At 49.4% G+C, this 22426-nt stretch overlaps 1 protein-coding gene across 5 annotated transcripts in view; it reads left to right on the top strand.

Moving 5' to 3' along the window:
* Positions 1 to 22426, top strand: part of Arrb1 (arrestin beta 1) — a 77148-nt gene that overhangs the window by 36850 nt on the left and 17872 nt on the right. The window contains exons 1-6 of one of the 5 annotated variants that reach the window (XM_010603305.3): positions 936 to 997; positions 14838 to 14868; positions 16359 to 16419; positions 19812 to 19856; positions 20469 to 20665; positions 21868 to 21927. In XM_010603305.3, the coding sequence (XP_010601607.1) occupies positions 993 to 997; positions 14838 to 14868; positions 16359 to 16419; positions 19812 to 19856; positions 20469 to 20665; positions 21868 to 21927 (399 nt within the window). In that variant the 5' untranslated portion in view covers positions 936 to 992. Of the gene's footprint in view, positions 1 to 935; positions 998 to 11787; positions 12055 to 14837; positions 14869 to 16358; positions 16420 to 19811; positions 19857 to 20468; positions 20666 to 21867; positions 21928 to 22426 lie in introns of those variants that run through there. The other 4 variants (XM_010603306.3, XM_010603302.3, XM_033764223.1 and 1 more) reach the window with 4 other exon arrangements.

Genomic DNA, 22426 nt, shown 5'->3' with positions numbered 1-22426 from the left:
TTCTGGGGAGCCCGCCTCAGTTCTTAGACTGAGCTCATGTCTGTTCTGAAGCAGCTGTGGGGGCAGAGAGGGAGACTATGCCCTTGGGACCTGCTGATCTGATGGAGAAGACATGGCCTTGTCCTCAGGAGAGACTCTGTGTGCTGGAGTATGACTCCTGTTCTCTGGGACTCCTTATTACATGAAGGAGGATGTAGTCCTCGAAGCTCCTTGTTGATGACGGAGTCCTGGCCTTTGACCTGTAGGACCCTCCAATCTGATGAGGAGTCTTGACCACTTTCCTCATCAGAGAGATCCCTGACCTCTGCCCTCAGGGAGGACCCCTGTTTAACAAGAGAGGCTCATTGTGTTCTCTCAGGTAAGAAACCCTATTTGCTGGGCTCTGCCTTTGGGACCTTCTGCCTGATTCATGGAAAGCTCAGGTCCCACAGGCAATAGGCACAGAATGATCTGCGCAGTTAGGGACTAGGCTGCTGTGGGACAAGAAGGCAGGGAAGACAGAGGGGCCCCTGCATCCAGTGAGGGTGACCTGGAAGGCTTCCAGGGGAGGTGGCTTTTCAAGGACAGAAGGTGTTGGCTGTGAGGATAAGGAGTAGAGGCTCTCCTGGGTGGGAAGGAAGCTTGAGGGGCTGCTCCAGTGAGCCCTTATGTCCATGCTGGGAACACTGCTGGGGTGGACAGGGGCCCAGGGAGACCCTCACCTTCAGCGTGTCTGTGCACAGGCTGAGTGCTGCCAGCCAAGAGACATCCGCTCTCCATGGCCTGAGAAGCCCAGAGGAGGAGAGGAAACAGGACACGTATCAGGAACGCCTTTTCCTTTTCTTTGTAACTGACGCCTCGCTCCGGCTGGGGACAGTGATCTGCAGGGCTGGGTTGGCTCGGCTGGTGTTGCCTACAGCCTTTAGCTCTGGGTCTTACGGGGGCCACCCTGTACCTCTGTGCTCCTGGCTGGCCCTGGAACGTCACTGCATCTCAGGACGCTCATCTGTAAAATGGGGTAAGACTTCCTTGCTGCCTCACCTTGAAGTTGCTGTTGTTTACTTCTCTCTGTGGAATTTGCATCATTATTCCTTGATCCCTGAGATGTGCATTGAGCACTTCCTGTGTGTGATCTCTCGGCAGAGTCGGAGGGACGATGTGTGCAGCAAGTTTGTTTGGGACTTGTGTGAGGAGTTAGGGGACCTTGGAATAGCCATGTCTCAGGGTTGGTAGGTGTGCTGTCACAGAGCGTCTGGCTGGAGATAGAAATTTCAATATACCAGCATCTGGAAGCAGCTGCGGTGGCCTGGCGGGTGGAATGCCCCAGGTAGTGCTTCGCTTGGACTCTGGGAAGGGACCAAGGCCAGATTCAACTCTGAAAGCCTCATGAGCCGCGTGCAAGTTAGGGCCAAGGAACCACTTAGCCAGAATCTCCAGGGGTACTGAAATGGCCCCTTTGGTGAGTGTTGAGATCTTTACATTAGTGGCCAGATGTCGGGGTGTATGAGCAAGGATGGAGCAGAAGACCGTGGTGTGTCAGTTAGATTCTTACTTTGCTCTTTACTCAAGTTATTCCTTTGCTAGGTAAAAGGCTACATGGGAGCGCGCGCGTGCACGCATGTGTGTGTGTGTGTGTGTGTGTGTGTGTGTGTGTGTGTGTGTGTATGTGGTGCATGTGTGTTGAGGTCATAGGTGACAAGTGTATGGGTGGGTGATGTATGTGTGTGTGTGGAGAATGGGTGCGCACCGTGTGTGTGTTGTGTTTGAGCATGTGGTATGCATGTGGTGTGACACCTGAAGCATATATGATGTGTGGCAACTGTCTGTGATGTGTGTGTCATGTGTCCGGTATAGGGTGTTTTCTGTGTGTTTGTGGTGTGGGTATCTGTTGTTTGTGTGGTTTCTGTGTATATGTGTGGTGAATATGGTATCTGTAGGAACGTGTTTAGGTGTGTGTATGTGTGTATGTGCAGAGTCTGTATGTGTGGCCACTTTCAGATCCTCCTTGCACATTGCGTATAGTAGGTTGGTGGTGAGTCATCTGCCGGGCTTGAATGCAGAAGGATTTCCTAGCTCCTGAGCTTCTCTTTGCTTCTTTAGGATTATACCTAATGGTTTGCTGTTGACATCTGACCATTCAGAAAAAAAATGGAAGGTGGAAGTGTCACAGTATTTGCTGATTTCTGTGCTGTCAATTCTCCCACCATGGATTTCACACCACCAATGTGTTGCCATGGAACATGGAGTTGAGAAGAGATGCACGGGAAATAACATTGCCTAATTTCCCACCATATGGTTGTAGTAGGCATTAATGACTTAAGAGCATGCCGGGGAATCTCAGTGAGAGCCTTCGAATGTGATTAGTCTGGGTATGTGCTCCCTTGTCTTTAATGTGATTTATTTAACTGTAAGTATTTTCCAATGTATTGGGACCTTTAGACATCAGCCCTAGGAACATTTGGGGCTGGAGACCTCTTGCTGGGGCAGGAACCACCCTGTGCACCGTGCAAGCAGCATCCCCTGTCTCCACTTGATGGGTGCCAGTAGCATCCTTCTCTCAAGCTGAGACCACCACTGTGTCTCCAGACATCACCAAATATCACTTGGGGCATGAATTTACCTCCAGTTGAGAACTACCGATAGCAACTGTGCATAACAGCTAGCTCAAAAATTCCTAAAAATGACCAGGCATGGTAGCGAATGCTCATAATCCTAGCACTTGGGAGGCAGGGGCTGAGGCTCGTCTTGAGTTTGAGGCTTACCTGGGTTACATAGTAAGTTCAAGGCCAGCCTGAACTACATAGCAAGACCTTGTCTCAAAAAAAAAAAAAAATCCCTAAAAATGTGGTGACAATCAGCTCTTAAGAGCCTAGCCAGTCTAGCCTTAGCTCTCTCTAGGTATCATATCTGGGCCTGAGTTTTTTCCTCAAAATTCTTTCTCAGAACAAGAGCTACCCCTCAGGCTTCAGACCAGAGTCCTTACAGAGGCCCTCCTGGCTGACTACAGAGCGTCTGTCACTGGACAGAGATGAGCTTCCACACTGGGTCCCTTGTGACACTTTATGAAATTGAAATGTAAGAATGGGAAGGAAATAATGTTTCTGAATGAGTATCCCATGTAATATATAGTACTATAATATGTTATTCTGTATCCCTACAAGTTTGCACATTCAATTTGGGAAAAAACAAAAAGCACTTCGAATAAAATCTTTCCCCTGGGGAGATAATGGACTGTCTTGTGTCTGGAGTGCCCTGTCTCTGCCTCCGCCATGCACAGCTTGTCCTGGTGGCCAGGCTGCCGCTGCCTCTAATTTACTATTTGGCTCTGGTCCTGTTTTTCTCCAAGTGCAAGCTCAGGGCTTGGGTGTTGTTGGTTCATTTACTTGTTGTTCATTCAGCATATTTGCTAAGCGCCTACTACGTACTAAAGAAAATAACCAGGGAAGGAGTATGCAGTGCCTGCTGTCTGAAGTTTGTCACCCTTCCAGTCCCAGGGTATCCATTAAGGAGTGGTGTTGTGCAGGCCCACTGTGGATGCTGGGGGTCAGTGGGAGCAGGAGGGAGAGGGTTGATCCGTGCCAGGTGCCTGAGGCGGCACATTCTGTGGCCTGCGGTTCCTTCCCCCGACCCACTGAACTATGGAGGGGAGGGTTTTGTGCCCTGGAGACACACGTAGGGCACCAGGGAGGGCCTGTATCTCCCGCACATAAGAACAGAGTCCAGGATTTTGAAAAACAGAAGGAAGAAGGGAAATTGGAAAGATGACTAGAAGGAAGTGAGGGAGCATTTTGTACCAAAGTAGCCAAGAGGTCTTCTTGGGTGAAGTGACATCAGGAGCGACAGTGGGAAGGACTGCAGTTAGAAACCAATAGGAAGGCTGGGAAGGCCAGGGTGAAGGGAGGGTGGGGCCTGCTTGTCTCTGGAATTTCTGCAATGTGAGGTCCAAACTGGGGGAGAACATCATAGCTTGGGTTTTCTGTGTGAGGCCAGGAAGGAGAGAGACAACTAGCAAGACTTCCCTGTCTCCAGGAGCGTCATATAACCATCTCCTGCCAGCCCCAGGGCCTTCTCATCTGAGGGACATTAGGGCAAGAGCTCTCCACAGAGCATGGGTTTGGACAGAACACTGATCAGGGGGTGAGATAATCATCATTACAGTGCCAATAACATCAGCTCCCTTTTCAGGGGTTCCCTATTAGGTACCATGTCTTTCCATTGTCTCCAGTTGACAGGGTAGATGTCACCCCTGTTCTCAAGACAAGGGACAGTGAGCCACAGAGAGGATGGGAACCTCAGGGCCCAGGTGACACAGGACGTAGGCAGGGGCTGCTTGCCTGGCTTCTGAGCTCTTTCCTCTGTGGCCTTCTTTTCTTTCTTTTCTTGCCTCTTGGCCCTTGTGAAGGCTGGACTGCAGCCAGGGTTGGGCTGTGGGCTTTTTGGTGTCCAGCTGCCAGTCTGCTTGGGAATATTTTTATTAGCCTCTGATTTTCATATCTCCATTTTCCTAGGTTATCAGAAAATGGACCAAACTTCTTTAAGAGAATCTCCCTTCTGCCCTTGGCTACCTGGTGGCTCCCTTCTTTTTTGTTGGTACCGGAGATTGAACTCAGGACCTTGTGCTTTCGAGGCAGGTGGCGGAATCACTGAGCTAAACCCCTCCACTCCCTTCTTTAATTTGTAACTCCTGAAAATCTTCACAAATATGGACCATGACCAGAAAGTACATAAGGGCAAGAGGCTTGTCTGCCTAGAAGTCTGTGGGCAGTTCAGATCCTAGAAGCCCAACCTGGCCAGACCCTGTCCATCCACCCTTACCCCTCAGTTCACTCAGTTCACCAGGCACCACCCTGTGCCAGGCCCAAGGGGGGCATGATGAGATTTTGAGTGGGTGCATGACTGGACACAGGCAGTCCTAGGGTCCTCATCCCAAACCGACTTCATGCACCCCAGAAAATCTCTTTGAGCCTGCTTGCTGGCCCCAGTACAATACTCTTTTGTCCCTTGGACCTTGATTTCTCCATTGGGAAAACAAAACAGGTACACTGTACTGTGACCCTTCAAGCTCATGCAGTCTTGGGAAATCTGTGAACTAGGGTGACATTTCCTGTCTTCCTGCTGGGGTGTCCTGAGAAGCAGGTGTTCTGAGGGCGGGAAGCAGGCAGGGCTCTGACAGTGGGTGGTGGTGGAGGCTGTGACACTCCGACACGGCAGACGGGCCTGAACACAAATAACCCACCCTCAGGGAGACGGTGATAAGGGCCCTTGGAACCTCTTTGCTGCCACCGCCTGCTCCTCGCGCCTCCCTGCTTCTGCTCCCTGATGGCTGTGCTCACACCCTGGAAAGTGGGTCAGAATGTAGGGCGGCCTCAGCTGAGAGTGAATGCCCCCTGCAGGGCGCTCACCTCCAGCTGAGCTCTGGCTGCCACGAGGAGCAGAGTAGGGGGAAGCTGAGGGGTGGAGGGCTGGAACCATATACCGTGGTGTCCAAAATACAGTCCTGGATAATCACTTTCCCTCCCCTCAAGGGCCTATTGCTTTCCATTGCCTTCTGTGTGGTCCAAGTTCCTTAGTCTGGCATCCAAGGCCCTTCACAATCCTCTCTATCCTGTTAGGTCATGTCTGTCCATTGAGGTCTGCGCAGTGAGGGGCCTCTCCTCCAGCCCAGCCATACCCAGCTGCTTGCCATCTTCCAAGCACCCAGTGGCCTCAGGTCACCCTCTTCGAGCCTCCCCCTGCCATCACTTCTTGGGGCATATCTGTGTGCCTGTGAAGATCCCCTCACTGGTATATCCTCCCTTAAAGCCTTTCTTGACTCCCTGGAAAGAACCACACACCCAGTATTGCGTGTGCTTAAAAGTGTGATCTCCAGTTTTTTCTTGCTGTGGGACCTTGGGCAAGTTACTTCCTCTTTGTGCCTCAGTTTTCTCATCTCTAAAATAGGATGATGGTAGTAGGGATGTAGGAGGAATGAGTCAATGGTTGTGACACACATAGAGCATGAACTGGCATTTTTTTCCTCCTGATGCTAGTTTTTTGATTCTACCTACAGATTGAGAGAAGAGCTGAAGGTCTTCCCATGTTCAATGCATTCAGAAGATTTTTTTCCTGATACCCAGAGAGGAATGAATTGTTCCCAGTATTCTCTCAATTCCCTGGTAGTGGATCTGTGTTCATGTGTAGTCCTTCTGAGAAAACGTTTCTGCTGTTGAGTAAGATGTGTTTTGTCTCAGTGATTTCCCACAGGTGGTCCATTTACAGTGTTTCTCTCCTGTATGCCCCCCCCGCTGCCATATCAGGAATTGAACTCAGGACCTTGTGCTTGCCAGGCAGGCACGGAACCACAGAGCTACATCCCCAGCCCCTGTATGGGTTTTCTGGTCCTGGTTTTGGGACTGCTGCAGTTATTTGGAGTCTCTGTCTCCAGTCTCACCTCTGAAATATGGGAAGGGTTGGGTGGGATAACTTGATAACACGGTGGAGTGCTCAGCACAGCACCTGGCTCATGGGGAAGTGGATGGTGGCCATCAATCTTGGAGGGTTGCTCTGACTAGATTATACCACAGTCTTCTGTTAGCAGGGCTCACAAATTGTTCATGTTATTGTCCCCAGATCCTGTCCCTGGCGGGGCTAGGTGACTAAGTAGGTAAGTGAATGACAAATATGACAAATGATAGGCCCAGAGGCCTGTTAGGAGTGTGTCTGCTGTCATAGAGACTCTGACCTCCTGAAATGTGGACACTTTGAAGTGTTTTCAGAGCCTGATGCCCATTGATCCTGAGAGCCAGATGGCAGAAGTGATAGGACAGTTTCCTGGAGCCCACTCACCCAGAGATGAGGGTCATCACCACCATCTATCCAAGCGTCTTAGGGATCTTGTCTTACAGCATTCATTTCAGCAACATTCATTTGGCTTTTATTTCTTTATTGAGCACCTGCTGTGTCCCAGGCACCCACTAGCAATAACATAACTAAAATCTCTGCTCTCATTTCTGCTTTATAAGTGAAGCAGAGGAGAAGTTGGCATATCATTACATGGCTGTGAGTGGGACATGCTGGGTGTGGAGCTGGGGGGCACCTGACCCTGGGGGAGTCAGGGAGGGCTCTCTGAAGAAAGAGGGAGCAAACACAGTTGGCAGATGCCACAGTCTGGGAGGGCTCTGAGAAATTACAGAGGTGTAGGCTCCGGATCTTACAATCGTAGATTCAGACACTAACATCTACCCACTCAGAAGTTAGGGTTAAATTTTCTTGACTTCATTTAACTGTTTGTTTCTAGGCTCCACTTTCTCAGAGACTTAAGATGTACCTTGTTAGGAAAGCCCAAATATCCTTAGGAAGTGATTAATGTTCATGTACAACATGGAAAAATTAAAATAAAGAAGTTGGTGGGTGGGTGAAGTCTTCTTTAATCTTTGTTAATATTTAGGCACATTTCCTTTTATTCATTCTCTTTCTTTCCAATTTTCCTTTCTTTTTAAAATTGAGTTGTAATGTGTATACCATAATGTTCATAGTTTTAGTGTACAATTTAGTGCTTTTTAGTACCTTTACAGGTTACGTAACCATCACCACTATCCAATTATAGAACATTTTTATAACCCCTAAAAGAAACACCAAACCTATTAGCAGTCACTCCCTTTTCCTTCCTAATCCTTCCAGCCCCTGGCAACCACTAATCTACTTTCTGTCTCTGTGACTGCCAAATCTGACATTTCATGGAAGTGGAATCATGATATGTGGTCTTTTGTGTCTGGCTTTGTTCATTTAGTGTGATGTTTACAAGGTCTGCTTACATTGTTGCACGAATCAGTACTTTACCCTATTTTATGGTCAAATAATAGTATATTTTATGTATATGCCTTATTAAAAATTCATTTATCAGTTGATGGATACTTAGCTTTTGTTTTGGTACTAGGATTAAGTCCAGGGCCTTTGCACTGAGCTGCATCCCCAGCCTTTTAAATTTTGAGACAGGATCTCACTAAAGGCTATAAGTTTCCCAGGCTGGGTTCCAGCTTGGGATCCTTCTTGCCTTAGCCTCCCATAGTGCTGGGATTATAGGCTACACACTCAGGTATTTAGTTTTTTTTTTCTCTTTAGAGTTATTTTAAATAATGCTGCAATAAGTATACATGTACAGATTTTTGTGTGGACATGTTTTCATTTCTGTTGGGTATATACCTAGGAATGGACTCACTGGGTCACATGTCAATTCTAAGTTTAATGTAGAGGAAATGTCAAACTCTTTTTCAAAGTGGACGAACCATTTTGCATTTCTACCAGCAATGTATGAGAATTTCAGTCTCTTCACACCCTCATCAACACCTGGTATTATCCTTTTTATTATGGTCATCTTAGTGGGTATGAAGTACATCACTATGGTTTTGATTTGCATTTTTGTGGTGACTGATGATGTGAAACATCTTTTTGTGTGCTCATTTGCTACTTCTTTGCAGATATGCCTGTTCACATAAATCCATTGCTGCCTTTTTTGGGTTATTTGCCTGTTTATTCTAAGTTGTAATAGTTCGTCACATACCCTGGATTCTAGACCTTTATCAGATACGTGATTTGAAAATATTTTCTCCATTCTGTGGGTAGCCATTTAACTTTCTCCATACTGACCTATATAGGCCAAAAGTTTTTATCCATTCTTTTTTTTTTTTTTTGGTTGCTTATGCTTTTGGTGTTCAATCTAAGAAATCATTGTCTAATCCAAGGTCATGAAGATTTACATTGATTTTTTTCTAATAGTTTTTTTTTTTTTGAGATAGGGTCTCACTTTATAGTTCAGGCTGGCTCTGAACTTATTATGTAGCTCAGGCTGGCCTTGAACTCACAGCAGTTCTCCTGCCTCTGCCTCCTGAGTGCTGGTGTGAGCCACCACGCCTGACCGTCTAATAGTTTTATAGTTATACATTTAAAAAGTTGTAAATATGTAAAATAGCTTTTATATTTAGGTTTTTGATTCATTTTGAGTTAATTTTTATATATGATGTGAGGTAAGGGTATAACTTCATTCTTTTGCAAATCAATATGTAGTTGTTCCTTTATCTTTTGTTGATAAGACTGTTCTTTAACTATTGACTTACCTTGACTGCCTTGTCAAATATCAATTGACCATACTTATATGGGTTTATTTTAGTCCTATTGTTTCTCTTTTATTGATCTATATAACTTTATGCCAGTACCATACAATCTTCATAATAGTACCGTTACAGTAAGTTTTGGAATTGGTAAATGTGAGTTCTCTAGATTTGCTCTATTTTTCAATATTATTCTGGCTATTTTGAATCTTCTACATTTCTATATGAATTTTAGGATCAGTTTCTACATTTTTGCAAAAAATCCAGCTGAGATTTTGACAGTGATTGCTCTGAATTCATAGATCAATTTGAAGGGTATCGTGATCTTAACAATATGAAGTCCCCCGCCCCTTCCCTTCCTCTTCCCCTCTCTCCCTCCCTCCCTAGATATCTGTTTATTTACTTTTTATGGTCCTAGGGATTGAACACAGGGCCTCACCCATGCTGGGCAAGTGCTCTCTCTATCACTAAGCTATATCCTTTGCCCTTTTAACATTTTTACTTTGAGACAGGGTCTTGCTAAGTTGCCCAGGGTGACTTGAAAACCTTCCGCCTTATCCTCCTTAGTAGCTGGGATTACAGGCATGTGTCCCTATACCTCACTGGTATTTATTGAGTATAAAGTTGAGCTTAGCCAAATGTACTGTTTTGATTCTAGATTTATCCAGCAGAATATTATACCTGTTATGAAAGATGCAATTATAATTTTAGTGCTGTATAATATTCCAGTACTTAGCTGTGCCATACAGAATGATAAATTCTAGTTGGATAATCTGTGTTGGAAGGTACTTCACCTGAGTCACTCATGGTGCAGTGGGACTGATGGCTCACTGAGAAGCAGCAGAATATTAATGTCAGAGTTGACCAACAGACACCCCATGCTGCAGGTAGGGAATAGAGCTCAGTGGAGAAGCCAGTGTTCTGGTTAATGGACAGTCAACCTGCCTGTCTTCCTGGCCGCACCATCCTAATGTAGTACAATCAGAAAAAAGCATCTAATGGGCTTTACAAATATCGATGGAACACATTTTGTTTGGGCACATTTTACCACATTAAACATTTTAAAACTTGAAGCCTGAAATTCATTTTACACTGTAACGGAGTACCACACACACATCCACCTAAAACACAAGTTTCACTGAATGCTATTTACTTTTTTATTTTTCTTCTCAGTACTGGAGATTGAACCTAGGGCCTTCACACTGTGCAGCATCCCTAGTCCACCCTCTCTTTACATTTTTTGTTTGTTTTTTTGAGACAAGGTCTCCCTCTGTAGTGCAGGCTGACCTTGAATGCACTATGTAGTCCTGGCTGGCCTCAAACTCATAGTATTCCATCTGCCTCTCAGCCTTCCCAGTGCTGGAACTACAAGTGTGCACTACCACACCTGGCAGTATTTTTTTAAAAATGTTGATGCAGAGTCATATTAAGTTGCAAAATTGCCCAAACTGGGCTCAATTTTAAGATCCTCCTGCTTCAGTCTCCCAGAGTGTTGAGATTTGAGATATGTGCCATCATGTTCTGTTTCTACTCTTGGTATCAGCAAGGAGAGCTCTGCACTGCAGTGACAAACCACATAGTGGCTAAAATGCTTTTTTTTTTTTTTTTAAAGTGAGAGAGCCTTTGGATATAGCTTTCCCCATCCAGACCATTGCTGGTTTCAGCAGCAGAAGACTTCTTTACACAAAAAAGTCCATGTCCTGCTCCTCGACCATTGTGGTGATAATAGTTGCAGGTAGAATTAAATTTGCTGATCAGATGATCTCAAAATAAGAGATTATTCTGAATCATTGAGGTAGGCCAGTGTAATCTTAAGGATATTTAAAAGTGGGAGAGAGACGCAAAAGAGAAGATCAGAGTGATGCAATGTGGCAAGAACCTGACCTGCTCTTGCTGACTTCGAAGGTGGCAGAAGGAGGTTGGCCGTGAGACAAGGGATGTAGGCAGCATTGAGAAGCTGGAAAGGGCAGGGAAACAGATTCACTCCTAGAGACTCCAGAAAGAAACAGAGACCTTCAAAACCTTGATTTTAGCCTAGAGAGGCCCATTTTGAACTACAGAACTGAGATGGCAAATTTGTGTTTTAAGGCATTTGTGGTAATTTGTTAGGACATTTGTGGTAATTTGTTAGGACAGCCATTGAAAGTGAATACAAAGGACACATGGAATCGTGTTCCAGGGCTTAATTGCATCTGTCTGGAAGTGACACGTGACACTTCTATTCCTTTTTTTTTTTTGTACCAGTGATCAAACTTGGAACCTTGCGCTTGTGAGGCAGGCAGTGGCACTACTGAGCTAAATCCCTGGCCCACTTCTATTCCTATTTAATTGGCCAGAGCAGGCCATGTGGGTTTGTCCAACTGCATAGGACCGGAGATGTTTGATATTCCAAAGGCCCAGCCTTAGAGGGAAACTGAATGTTGGAGAATATAGTAATATCTGTCATACCCTTTCTACCTCGAGTGCATGTTCATATTTTCTATTATACTCTATTCCATTTCATTAAAATCTAAACATCTTTTAAGTTGATTCCATTATTAGTGTGTTGTGAACCCTGGTTTGGAAAACACTACATTATACCCTCTCTTCTACTCCTACTTCTTGGATCACATGATATACCCTGAGCATAGCTGATTGGCTCAGGGGTGGGGCACCTGATGAAAGCGGACCAATCACATTTCTCTCTTGGGAATTTGGAATTGGGCCATTCAGCCAGTTAGTAGCGGGAAGCTGAGCGAGAGAGGCAGAGTCGAAAGAGGAGTGAAGTGTGAGTCACATGCAAGCCAAAAGGATGAAGGAACAGAAAAGCCCTGAGTAAGCAGAGAGCTGGTCCACAGAGACAATGGAGCATTTGCACAGACCGCTGTGCAGCTGGGAGAACATGCAGTCCCAGAAGGAGAGGTGGAGAGAGGGAGCAACTGCCTGAGGATCCGATGGCTTCCCTGCTCCTGGCTCCAGCCCCCATGCATCCTGCCTGCGCATCCTTCCCGTGAGATTTTTGCCTCCTTAACGTACCCTCTCCTTTTTGTGAGCTACCCTGGCTGGTTTCTGTTCCTTGCCAGCATCCTGCTGGTATTTCTCCTGTGGGAAACCAGCTGCAGCTCTGAGGATGGAGTTGTGGGGGCACAGATGGGACTGAGAGCAGACAAACCCAGCCTCCCCTGCCAGCAGGTTTGGTTTGACCCACAGGCTCAGGGGTTGGTGTTTGATTTTCAGAGTGGACAGGCAGAGCTGTCTGTTTGGGGCTGCGCGTTTGGGGTCCTGGGAAACTGGGACCACCCCGTAGGGGTAAGAGGCTGGCAGAGTTACAGGGCAGGCTTGGCTTGGTGAATGGACAGATGTGGGCTCTGGACAGTCCATGGGTTGCCTCCCTGGGCCTCAGTTTCCACGTCTCTGAAACGGGATTTTCGTGAAGATCAGCAGAGATGTGGGAAAACACTGGGAGGCATGACTAGGGCATAACAAGCCTGCTCTTAGGGACTGTGGAAGCTGCTGCTGTTGTTTTGAGGAAGCCATCAAAGCCCTGGCTTCCTGGAGGACATGGCCCTGGTGCTGATTAGATGAGCAGCAGGACGTTCCCCACTGCTGGCTGTGCTTCCTGCCCCGCCTCCATCACCCCCACTCAGCCTTTGCCTCTATTCACCTTTTCATTTCTTCCTCTTCCCTTCTCCCTCCTGTCCTGATTTCCTCTGTTTTCTGTTATTCCGGATGTTGATACAAACACCTGCTTTAGGAGCCCACAGGGTTGGGTAGAAAGCATGCCCAGCTTCTGGAGGCAGAATTGTGTCTGGACCCAGAACTAGCCCTTTGCTTGGTGTATATTTCTGGGCTAATTACTGCATCTCTCTGAGGCTTGTTTTGTTTTACTTATTTATTCATTTATTTATTTTGGGAATGAGGATTGAACTCAGGAGCTTGCACTTGCGAGACAGGCGGAGGCACCACTGAGCTAAACCCTGGCCCAAGCCTTAAGTTAATTATCTGTAAAATACCCATTTCACAGTGCTATTATGAGAAATAATTAACCACTCAACAGATCCTAGCTCCTTCCTTCCCTCTTTTCCTTCTTGAGTTCTGCTTCCCCAAGCCTGGCTCCAGTGCCCTGGCTGCCCCTTGTCCCTCAGCCACTGGAATGGTTGTCCCTGCTTCAGTTATTTGAGGTCTCGGGCATTTGTGGCCTCTCCTTTCCCTCAAACACTGGGCTCCCTCTGGGTGGAGACAACTGGTCTTCTGGAAGCAGCGGGGTCCCATGGTCGGTCTACTTCTCAAGTCTCCTCTGCAGGCCCAGCCCCAGCTTGGGAGCTGCTGGTGCAAACCTTGTGATCTGTTTTTCTCTCACTTTAGCAATTATCACAGCCCAGGCAACTGTGGCATCTTCACATTCCCGACAGTGACAAACAGTAACGGGGAGAAGAGCCCCCCCCATTGGGGGGTGTGTGTGTCAAGTTCCTCATTGTAAGCAGTGCTCAGACCCGTCACTGGTCTCTGGGAAACCCAGAAGTGAGGGATGGAGAAGTGGGGGTGAGGGTTACAGAGACTGCAGCCACCACCTCCTGTACATCTCAGAGGAGCTGCTGCCTGGACATGGAGTCTTTTACCTGGATGCCGGATGGACCTCCTGCCAAGGGGCAGGATGTGGGCCGTGCACTCCCTCTCAGCCTCCAGTGGGCCTGCTGCATCTTTCTGTGTCTGCTGCATTTCTGCTTGTGATTATTTTTCTTCCCTTCTCTCGTCTCTGGCTCTCTGTCTTTCACTTTTCTTTTCTCCCTCCCCACAGTTCTGAGAAATTGTGGGATAGATGAGGGTAGGTGGGCCGGGGGGCTCTCAGGCTCCCAGACACAGCTGGGGAGAGGACAGGAGGGAAGATGGAAGTCAAGCATGCACTTTTCAGGAACTGTGGACCACATCGCTGCCTGGCTCTGTGTCCAGTGCTCTGCAGTGTGACCCTGGGTGTGTCCCTCCCTTTCCTGTGCCCTGGTGTCTTGGTCAAATCAGATGGTGGATTCCTTCACTAGTTCATTCGTTCGCCTGGCTTGCTACCTGCCATTCATTAGCACATACTTAGTGAACAGCAGTCAGGCCAGCTGTTCCCTATGCCTGCCATGTGTCAGTGGCCCTGACTTTGTAGAGTGGGTACAGTGGAGGAATAGACAGGCCAGGCATGGAAAAATAGGCAAACGGTGTAGCAGTTTAGAGAGTGAGGAGTGCTGTGGATCAAAAGGACTGGGGTGAGGAGGGGCACGGAACAAAGCATCAAATCAGGCAGTGAGGTTGGGCAAGCAGGTGTGTGGGGAGGGTAATCCAGGGAAGGGGAACTGCCAGAGAAAAGGCCCCAAGGCGGGAGCTGACCTGGTTTGTGGAACAGCAAGGAGCTGTGACTCTGGGAGGAGTGAGGAGAATCACAGGAGGTGACTCAGGGAGGAAAAGCAGGCGGGTGAGGCTGGATCACACAGACCTCACAGGCACTTGGGGCTCTTCCTCCGTGTGAATTGGTGGACTTGTTTTGAGCCTCTCTCAGCTGCCATGTGAAGAATAAGCTTTGGGGTCCATTGGGTATCCCAGGAGGGCTGGAACGGCGGTAATGGCCGCTTAGGTGGAGGTAGTGATGGAGATGGTAAGAGCTGATTATGCCGGCCCTGTTCCAGCTCCACATTTGCATGGTGTCTGGAAGTTACCACAGGCCTCTGCTGTCCATCGGGGCTTCGATCGGCCGCAGGGGCCTGCTTGGGTGGGCTATGCTAATGTTAGCCTCACTTCTCTATTTCTCCACAGAGTGTTCAAGAAGGCGAGCCCCAATGGAAAGGTGAGTGTTCCAGCTGGTGCCCGGCTCCTCCCTGAGCCCAGCCTCTGGAATCCTCTCTGGGAGCCTCTCTGGGGGCAGCAGAGCAAACTGTGTCTCTGTGGAAGTGTACAGCTCCGTGGAGAGGAGCAGATGCCACTTCTGGGGTATGGGTGACACAAGTCTCTCCTAAGGAGCCCTCTATTCAAATGGGAGTGGTCTGGCAGGAAATTTTCTGTCTGGCTTTTAGGGGGTCCAGCTCTGGTGGGGAAGAGCTGGCTTCTCATAGAGAAGTGTGTGATAAATAGAGTACCAGCCAACAAGCAAGAGCCATGGGCCAGGTGAAGCAGGTGTGAGAGCCCCCTGCTGTCACTTTGTTATCCTGGACCCCCTTTCTTTCCACAGGCCCTACTTTCCTCAGTTCAGCAAATAAATACTGCTACCATTCCATGCCAGGTCTGGGCCAAAACTGGGGATGGGGTAGGGTGTGCTGAATGAATCAGGCACATCACTCGCAGCAGATGGTGCTGAGGACACAGAGATGGGTCGTTTCCATACCAAGTGTGAGATACAGGGACGCCCGTGGCTGCAGGACCCAGCCGGGGCAGTCAGGGGTGGCTTCCTCTGGGAGGGATGCATTTCCAGACAAAGCAAGGTGAGAGGTGCTCCAGACAGGACCTTAAAATCAGACTGTAGCACACCTCAGGGAGTTGAGTCCTCAGTTGTCAAGAGGAAGCAGGAGTGGGAGCAGAGGCTGTCGTGGCTGCAGACTGAGTCATGGGAGACCGGCGGCTGGGTTTAGGAACTCAGACCCTGGCCTGGGTTGGCAGATAATGCCATGGCAGCTTCCATATCCCAGTTCAGGGCCCACGGCAGACATTACCAATCACCTCTCAACCCTTTCCCTGGCACCAGGATTCCATCTTGGATTCTTTCACAGTCCAGGGAAGCCCTGATGGATTAATCAATCAGAGTTGACAATTGGAATGAGAGCCATTTGTCATCCTTACCTCTGGGCACTGAGGAACTGTTAAAGGGTTTTCAGACAGGGGTGGCACGGTTTGATTTGCATTTTAGGATATCCAGTCTAGCTAAGGAGGGGAGAACACCCTGGAGCCCCGGGCCTGTGAGGCTGTCAGCAGAAGGCAAGGGTGCTGAGGTCATGGAGAGGAAGTATCTGAGAAATCTGGTGGAGGCCAAATCATCAGAATTGTTGTGTAGCAGGAAGTGTAGGATGGCATTCTGAGCCTCTAGAAGTCTAGTTGGGGGGTTCTTCCCTGCAGATTGGCTACCTAGTGGGGTCCAGTTCCCCACTGCTCATTACCTCAGAAAACAAGTCTTTAGGTGAGCGGCTTCCTGCTTTAGGGTTCAGGGAGGTTCCAAGTCCAGGTAGGGTTCTGATGAAGTTTAGGGATGGGGCTAGGAGTTTCAGGGGTGGCTCCAGGTTTCCTCCAGGGCAGGGCCTGTGCCCTCCCCTGCCCACAGCTGCCAATGCCCTTGTGTCTCTCCTCTAGCTCACCGTCTACCTGGGAAAGCGGGACTTTGTGGACCACATTGACCTTGTGGACCCTGTGGGTGAGTCATGGAGGGCTTGGAGGGCAGGAAGGGGAGCGGGAGGCAGGGCTGGCTCAGCCTCAGGAGGGGCCTAGGGCCCAGGATGGAGGGTGCATGCTCCTGCTCCAGTTAGCAAAGTCTTCTGAGCTTCCTTTCCAGTGTGCAGGGGCCCTTGGAGGAAATTGTGGGAAGGGTGGAGGTGAGAACGGGGACATTGTCTCGATGTGACAGGGAGGATGAGGGTGATGACACAGCAGACAGCGGGGCAGCTACGATTATTATCTCTGCTTTTCTGACAAGGACAATGACGCACAGAGAGGCTCCATGACTTGTTCCAGGTCACAGAGCCAGTCCGTACAGGGCCAGTCAGGCTCTGCAGAAAGCCTTAGTTTTGCTGCCTCCTGATGGCAAAAAGTGGGAGTTTGTGAAACGGGGATCGTTTTCATCTACATGGGGGTTCTGGGTCATGGATGAAGTCACCTTCCAAGGTATTGTTGGAGCTCAGAGTTTCTTATCCTCAGGACTTTTTTTTTTTTTGGTACTGGGGATCCAACTCACTCATGACCTTGTGTTTGTGAGGCAGGCGTGGTGCCACTGAGCTAAATCCCCAGCCTGTCCTCAGGACTCTCAACAACTGGGATCAGATGATCCCATGTTGGGGTCTGTCCCATGCATTGTAGGATGTTTGGCAGCATCCTTGGCCTCTACCCGTTAGATGCCAGGAATGTCATCTATAACATGGTTATAACAATCACAAACATCTTTGGAAGCCAACAGCCTATAATCTCAGCTATTCAGGAGACCGAGGCAGTAGGATTGCCTTTGGACATTGCCAAAAGCACTCAGGAGGCAAAATTGCCCCTAGTAAGAACCACTGCTCTTGTTGGAAGACTCTTGGCTCATTGCCTCTTCCCACAGCTGAGGGAGGGAGGCCCAGAATCACCCCATTTGATAAATGGGCCCAGTGAAGCCATAGAAGTTAGGTTATTATGTATTATTTTTAAGAAGGACATGGACAAATCAAAGTGATGCCAAAGGAGGTGACAGGCTGGGAGAATGGGGCTGAAGCCTGCATGAGGCCAAGTCCAGGTGAAGAAATGGAATGTGTTGTTGGGAAATAGTCCCAAAGAACTTGACCTCTCCTCATGTCCCTGGAGGCTGTCCTGGGGCCAGAGGGCAGAAGAGACCCTCATGGTTCCAGAGCATAGTGGCCGATTTCAGCTCAGCAGGAGGAAGACCTGTCCACTATTGAAGCCAGGGACCTAGGGTGTCAGTGAGATGTGCGCAGGTCTAGGAAGCTGCAGAAGGACCAGCTTTATTTCAGGCCCCTCTCTTTGTGGTCCTGGGCAGGACAACCCCACTTTCTCTCTCTATCCCTGTCTGAGGACACCAAACACTTTCTGTGTCTTCTAAAGGTCAGTGCCCTCTGTCATTGGCAGCTTCTGCCTGAACTGGGCCCTCAGAGGCTGTGGGCTGCTTCATTTCCAAAGGCTCTGAGGCCAATGTTGTACACAGCTATTGGCCTGTTAAGGACAGCTGTGGAGGCTGGGAGGGTGAGGGCAGGAGGGGAGCAGCTCCCCAACACACACTGGCACCTGAGAGCACCTACTTCATGCTGGGCTCTGTGGTGGCCCCGAGGAGGGCACTGTCCAGGGTTGATCTCATGACACACAGTGAGAAATATTCTGTCCATTATGACACTGCCCTCTAGTTTGATCTGGTCATGTCTCCCTGTGCTAACTACTCCTGTCAGATCTGGGCACCAGCCCAAGCCCCCTGGCCTAGGTGATGGGACTCTGTGGTCTTCCACCAGCCTCCAGAATCCATGCTTCCAGGCCTCAGAGCCATGCTGTTCCCTCTGCCTGCCTAATCAGTGACCCTTTTTTGTCCTGTGAGGTCTGGTTGCAGCTTTCCTCCCCAAGCAGCCTCCCATGACAACCCTGAGGGGTTCTCTGCACACCCCTGGGACTCTGCTTGGTTTCTCACTGAACCCCTAGTGCTCAGAGCAGGACATGGCCCAGAGGAGATACCCACCATAAAAGGAAGGAAGATGCATGGGCAGGTTCTGGGGCCTTATTGGGTATGCCCTGACCAGCTGTCTCTAGGACCTGCCCAGGACGGGTTGGATTGGGATCCTTCCAGGCACTATGCCTGAGATTCCCTAGGGGGGTCAGCTGTGGGCAGCATGGGGTTGGTGGTGGCAGTGTAACCAGAGCAAGAGGAAGCTTTGGCCAGAGATGAGTTAAGGGTGCCAGGCAGGTGTCCCCCGAGCCAGTGCTCCTGGCTTCCTAGGCTGAGAAAATGTCCTTTATGTCCAGCTGGCCACTCTGCTCCCAAGTGAAAGCTTTATGAGGGACACAGGCCCATTCCACACTCTCCATTGTGCTGGCCTGTGCCAGGCTCTGTCCATGCCCTTCACACCAGTGACACATTCTACACGTGTGCTCTCTGACACAGACTGCCCCTGTCTCACACGAGCCCCGTGAAGTAGGGGCTATGGATCACAGCCCCTAGTCCACAGATCTCAAATCCAGAATGTCTTGAAAACCTAACTCTGTTCTAGGTTTTAGGCAGGGTTTGGCTGCTGGCAAAGCTCAGGTGAGGCCATTTATGCCATAGTTAGCCTCTTGGTGGAAGATAGGCATACCTCACCGAACGACGGTGACACATTCTGAGAAATGCCTCATGAGGTAATTTTGTCGTTGCCTGAACCTTATAGGGTATACTCTTACATATTGAGATGAGCACGATGTCACTAGGTGATATCATCTTGTGGGACCGTGTCATATGTGTGGTCCTTTTACATGGCGTAAGAGTGTATCTGTGCAGAGGAGGAGCTAATGGTTTTTATAGCAGGGTGCATGTCCCGCAGAGGGTGGTGCTTAGTCTCTGGAACACTTATCACAGTGCCTCTGTGCAGCTCAAAGCTTCTGAATTCCAAAGTACACTTAGTCCTAAAGGTCTCAGACCCATATTTTCTTTTTTTTGGGGGGTGGGGGTTTGTGGCAGGGTCTCACTATGTAGTTCAGACTGCCCTGGAACCCACTATGTAGCCCAGGCTGGTCTCAAACCCACAGCGAACCTCCTGCCTCAGCCTCCCGAGTGCTGGGATTACAGGCGTGCGCCACCCTGCCCGGCCTTCAGACCCATATTATTCTTATTAACAGATGAAGAAACAGAGAAGTTAAGTAACTTGCAAGGAGTCAAATAGCTGGTCCCGGAGAGCAGAGGCTGGGAGGGCATGGTAGAGATGAGGCTGGGAAGTCCAGTGTCAGCCCGGGTGATGGCTTTCCTGTTTCTCTCTTGAGGCTTTTATATGGAGATATAGCTAGATTTGGATTTGGGTGTGTGTTGAGGGCTCAGGGGTTTGGGATGTGAAGGTGGGAGGTCTGCTCTCTCTCTGTCTCCCCCAGATGGCGTGGTCCTGGTGGATCCTGAGTATCTCAAAGAGAGGAGAGGTAGGCTGTGGTCCCCTCTCCACCTTCCTTACCGACCTCACACTTCCAGAAAGGACATCAGATAATCTTACTGCCTCTCTCTGCCCATCCCACTGGTGCCCCCCTAACCCCAGTGAATACCACAGCCAGGGAGAACTTGTCAATGCCTAAGCACTTTCTCATCCATGTGTCATGACCATAGCTAGGCTACCAGGGCCAGTAGATCAGGGGCCAGAGAACAAAAAGGTGACGGACTGTGCAAAGTTAGTGGGGAGACAGGAGCAGGGGATGGGGCTGAGATAGGACCCTGTGCCCACACTTGCTTCCTGTCCTCTGCTGTCTCTCTGCTCCCACCCCCATGCCTGCTGTCTACTCCAGCCCCCTCTGCCCTGTTAGGCCATCCCAGTGCCTCTGGAATGGGTGGGGGGAAGGCAGGCATCTCCCACTTCTGCCCAGAAACCTGCCACCCAAGTACTCAGTTTCTGCTCCTATGAGGGAGACACACCCACCCCATAGGACCCAGGGACGGACCTGTGGCCTCCAGTGGGGTGATGCTCAGGACTGCAGCTGGCACATCGGGGAGCCTTTGTGCTCTCTCCCAGACCCTTGATCAGTGCCCCTTGCTCCCCACAGTCTACGTGACACTGACCTGCGCCTTCCGCTATGGCCGGGAGGACCTAGATGTCCTGGGCCTGACCTTTCGAAAAGACCTGTTTGTGGCCAATGTGCAGTCCTTCCCACCAGCCCCAGAGGACAAGAAGCCCCTGACGCGGCTGCAGGAGCGCCTCATCAAGAAGCTGGGCGAGCACGCGTACCCCTTCACCTTTGAGGTAGGGACTGCCACCCACCTGGGCCCGTTCAGAAGTGCCACTGCAGGGAGTGCTTGGGGCAAGCACCTGGGGGCTGCAGGGGCAGCTGCTCTGGTCCCCCACCCCACCAGTGTACCTTTGGACCCAGGCACTGTCACTTATTCTAGCTGGTAAGTGTTTCTTCTCCGGCCACTGCTGGTCCTGTCACCCTTCCCGTGGGCTACTTACTCCTCAGACTCTCCTGAGTCCACATTGCTGGTGGAGAAAAGAGGGCCTGGGGAGGCTGCAGAAAAGAAAGGAACTCTTTCTGGCCCCTGGGTCACGATAAGGTGTCTCCCTACACACAGGCTGTTCAGCTTCAACCTCCTGCCCTGCTACCTTCCAAGTCCAAGAAGCCATGATTCTGAATTTCAGAATTTCTTGTTCCTTACACTATCTGAGTCTATGGTACAGTGCAATTCCCTCCCTTTCTCTGAGCATTTCCAAATGGAGTGGGAATACCAAGTCATCTTGTAGCTATATTAGTTTCTTGTGGCAAACACCACAAACTTGGTGACAGTTAAACACATCGATGAAAACAGCACAACTTTATGATGTTGAAGTCCTGAAGGTCAGATGCTCAAAATGGGCTCCTTCTGGAGGCCCTAGAGGAGAATCAGTTTTCTTGTCTTTTCCAACTCAAATGCCTTGGCTACTGGCCTCTTCACTCCATCTATGTCCTCATGGCAAGGGAAGTCTTTCTCACATCCCTTCCCTCTGTCCTGGACTCTTCTTCAGCTTCCTGTCTCCTCTTTCATGACCCTGGTTGTTATATCCAGCCAGTCTGACTCATCCGTGCTATTCCTCCCATCTTGATCCCACTTGTAAAGTCCCTTTTGTCCAGTAATGATAACAGAGTTCCAGATTTTGGGGATTAGGACATGAACATCTTTAGGGAGCCATTATTCTGCCTACCACAGCAGACATCAAGAAAAGATTTTTCAGCTGTTGCTGTGAGGACTGGGCTGGGCTAAATCCTTAAAGAAACCAGATTCAAGTCCTTGACTTCACTGGAGGGGCCTCTGATTGGGAAGACATGGCCTATTCTAGGGGCTCCTTGTCTCTTGCGGGAGACATAGCTAGTCCTCGGGGACCCTGCTGTGGCAGGTGTGTGGGAATGAGATGAGGCAAGGGCAGGGCAGTGGTAGCTCTGATGGGTCTGATGGTTTCTGTCTTCTGAACAGATCCCTCTGAACCTCCCATGCTCCGTGACGTTGCAGCCTGGGCCCGAAGACACGGGGAAGGTAAGTTATCCCAAAGAGAACATCTGTCCAGGTCCAGGCTTTCTCCCTGGGATGTTCTGGACACACAGGGCCACTCCTCCTGTTGAAGATTCCTTGGGTCTAGGCCTGCTGGTCCTTCCTTGGACAACCAGTCTCTTCAGATGAGGCTGCAGGCTCACCCTCACCCCCGTACTCGGTGATGTGTCAGAGGCTCTCCTGAGTCACTGTTGCTGGCCCTGGTGTTGGCCGCAACAGAACCAAAATATTCTAAATGTCCTAAGGACATTCACCTGGCCTCACATAGCCCCACAAATCTTGTATGGTGATTTGAGCCCCGCTGTGGCACAGATGGGGAAACTAAGGCTCAGAGAGAAGTGGTGCCACTCGTGTCCCAGGCCCCAGACCTCAGAGCCCACTTCCTCATCTGTGAGGCAGTGATACCCCTTTATTGTTAGGGGAAACTGAGGTAGAGTTAACCCCTGTGTTGTTGGGGAATACTGAGAAAGTCCCCCAGTAAGGG

The sequence above is a fragment of the Fukomys damarensis genome, unplaced genomic scaffold, assembly GCF_012274545.1.
Source record: "Fukomys damarensis isolate Sample0158 unplaced genomic scaffold, DMR_v1.0_HiC HiC_scaffold_16, whole genome shotgun sequence".
Taxonomy (NCBI): Eukaryota; Metazoa; Chordata; class Mammalia; order Rodentia; family Bathyergidae; genus Fukomys; species Fukomys damarensis.
The sequence above is the reverse complement of the archived record's forward strand: the minus strand, read 5'-3'. Positions and strand labels throughout refer to the sequence as shown.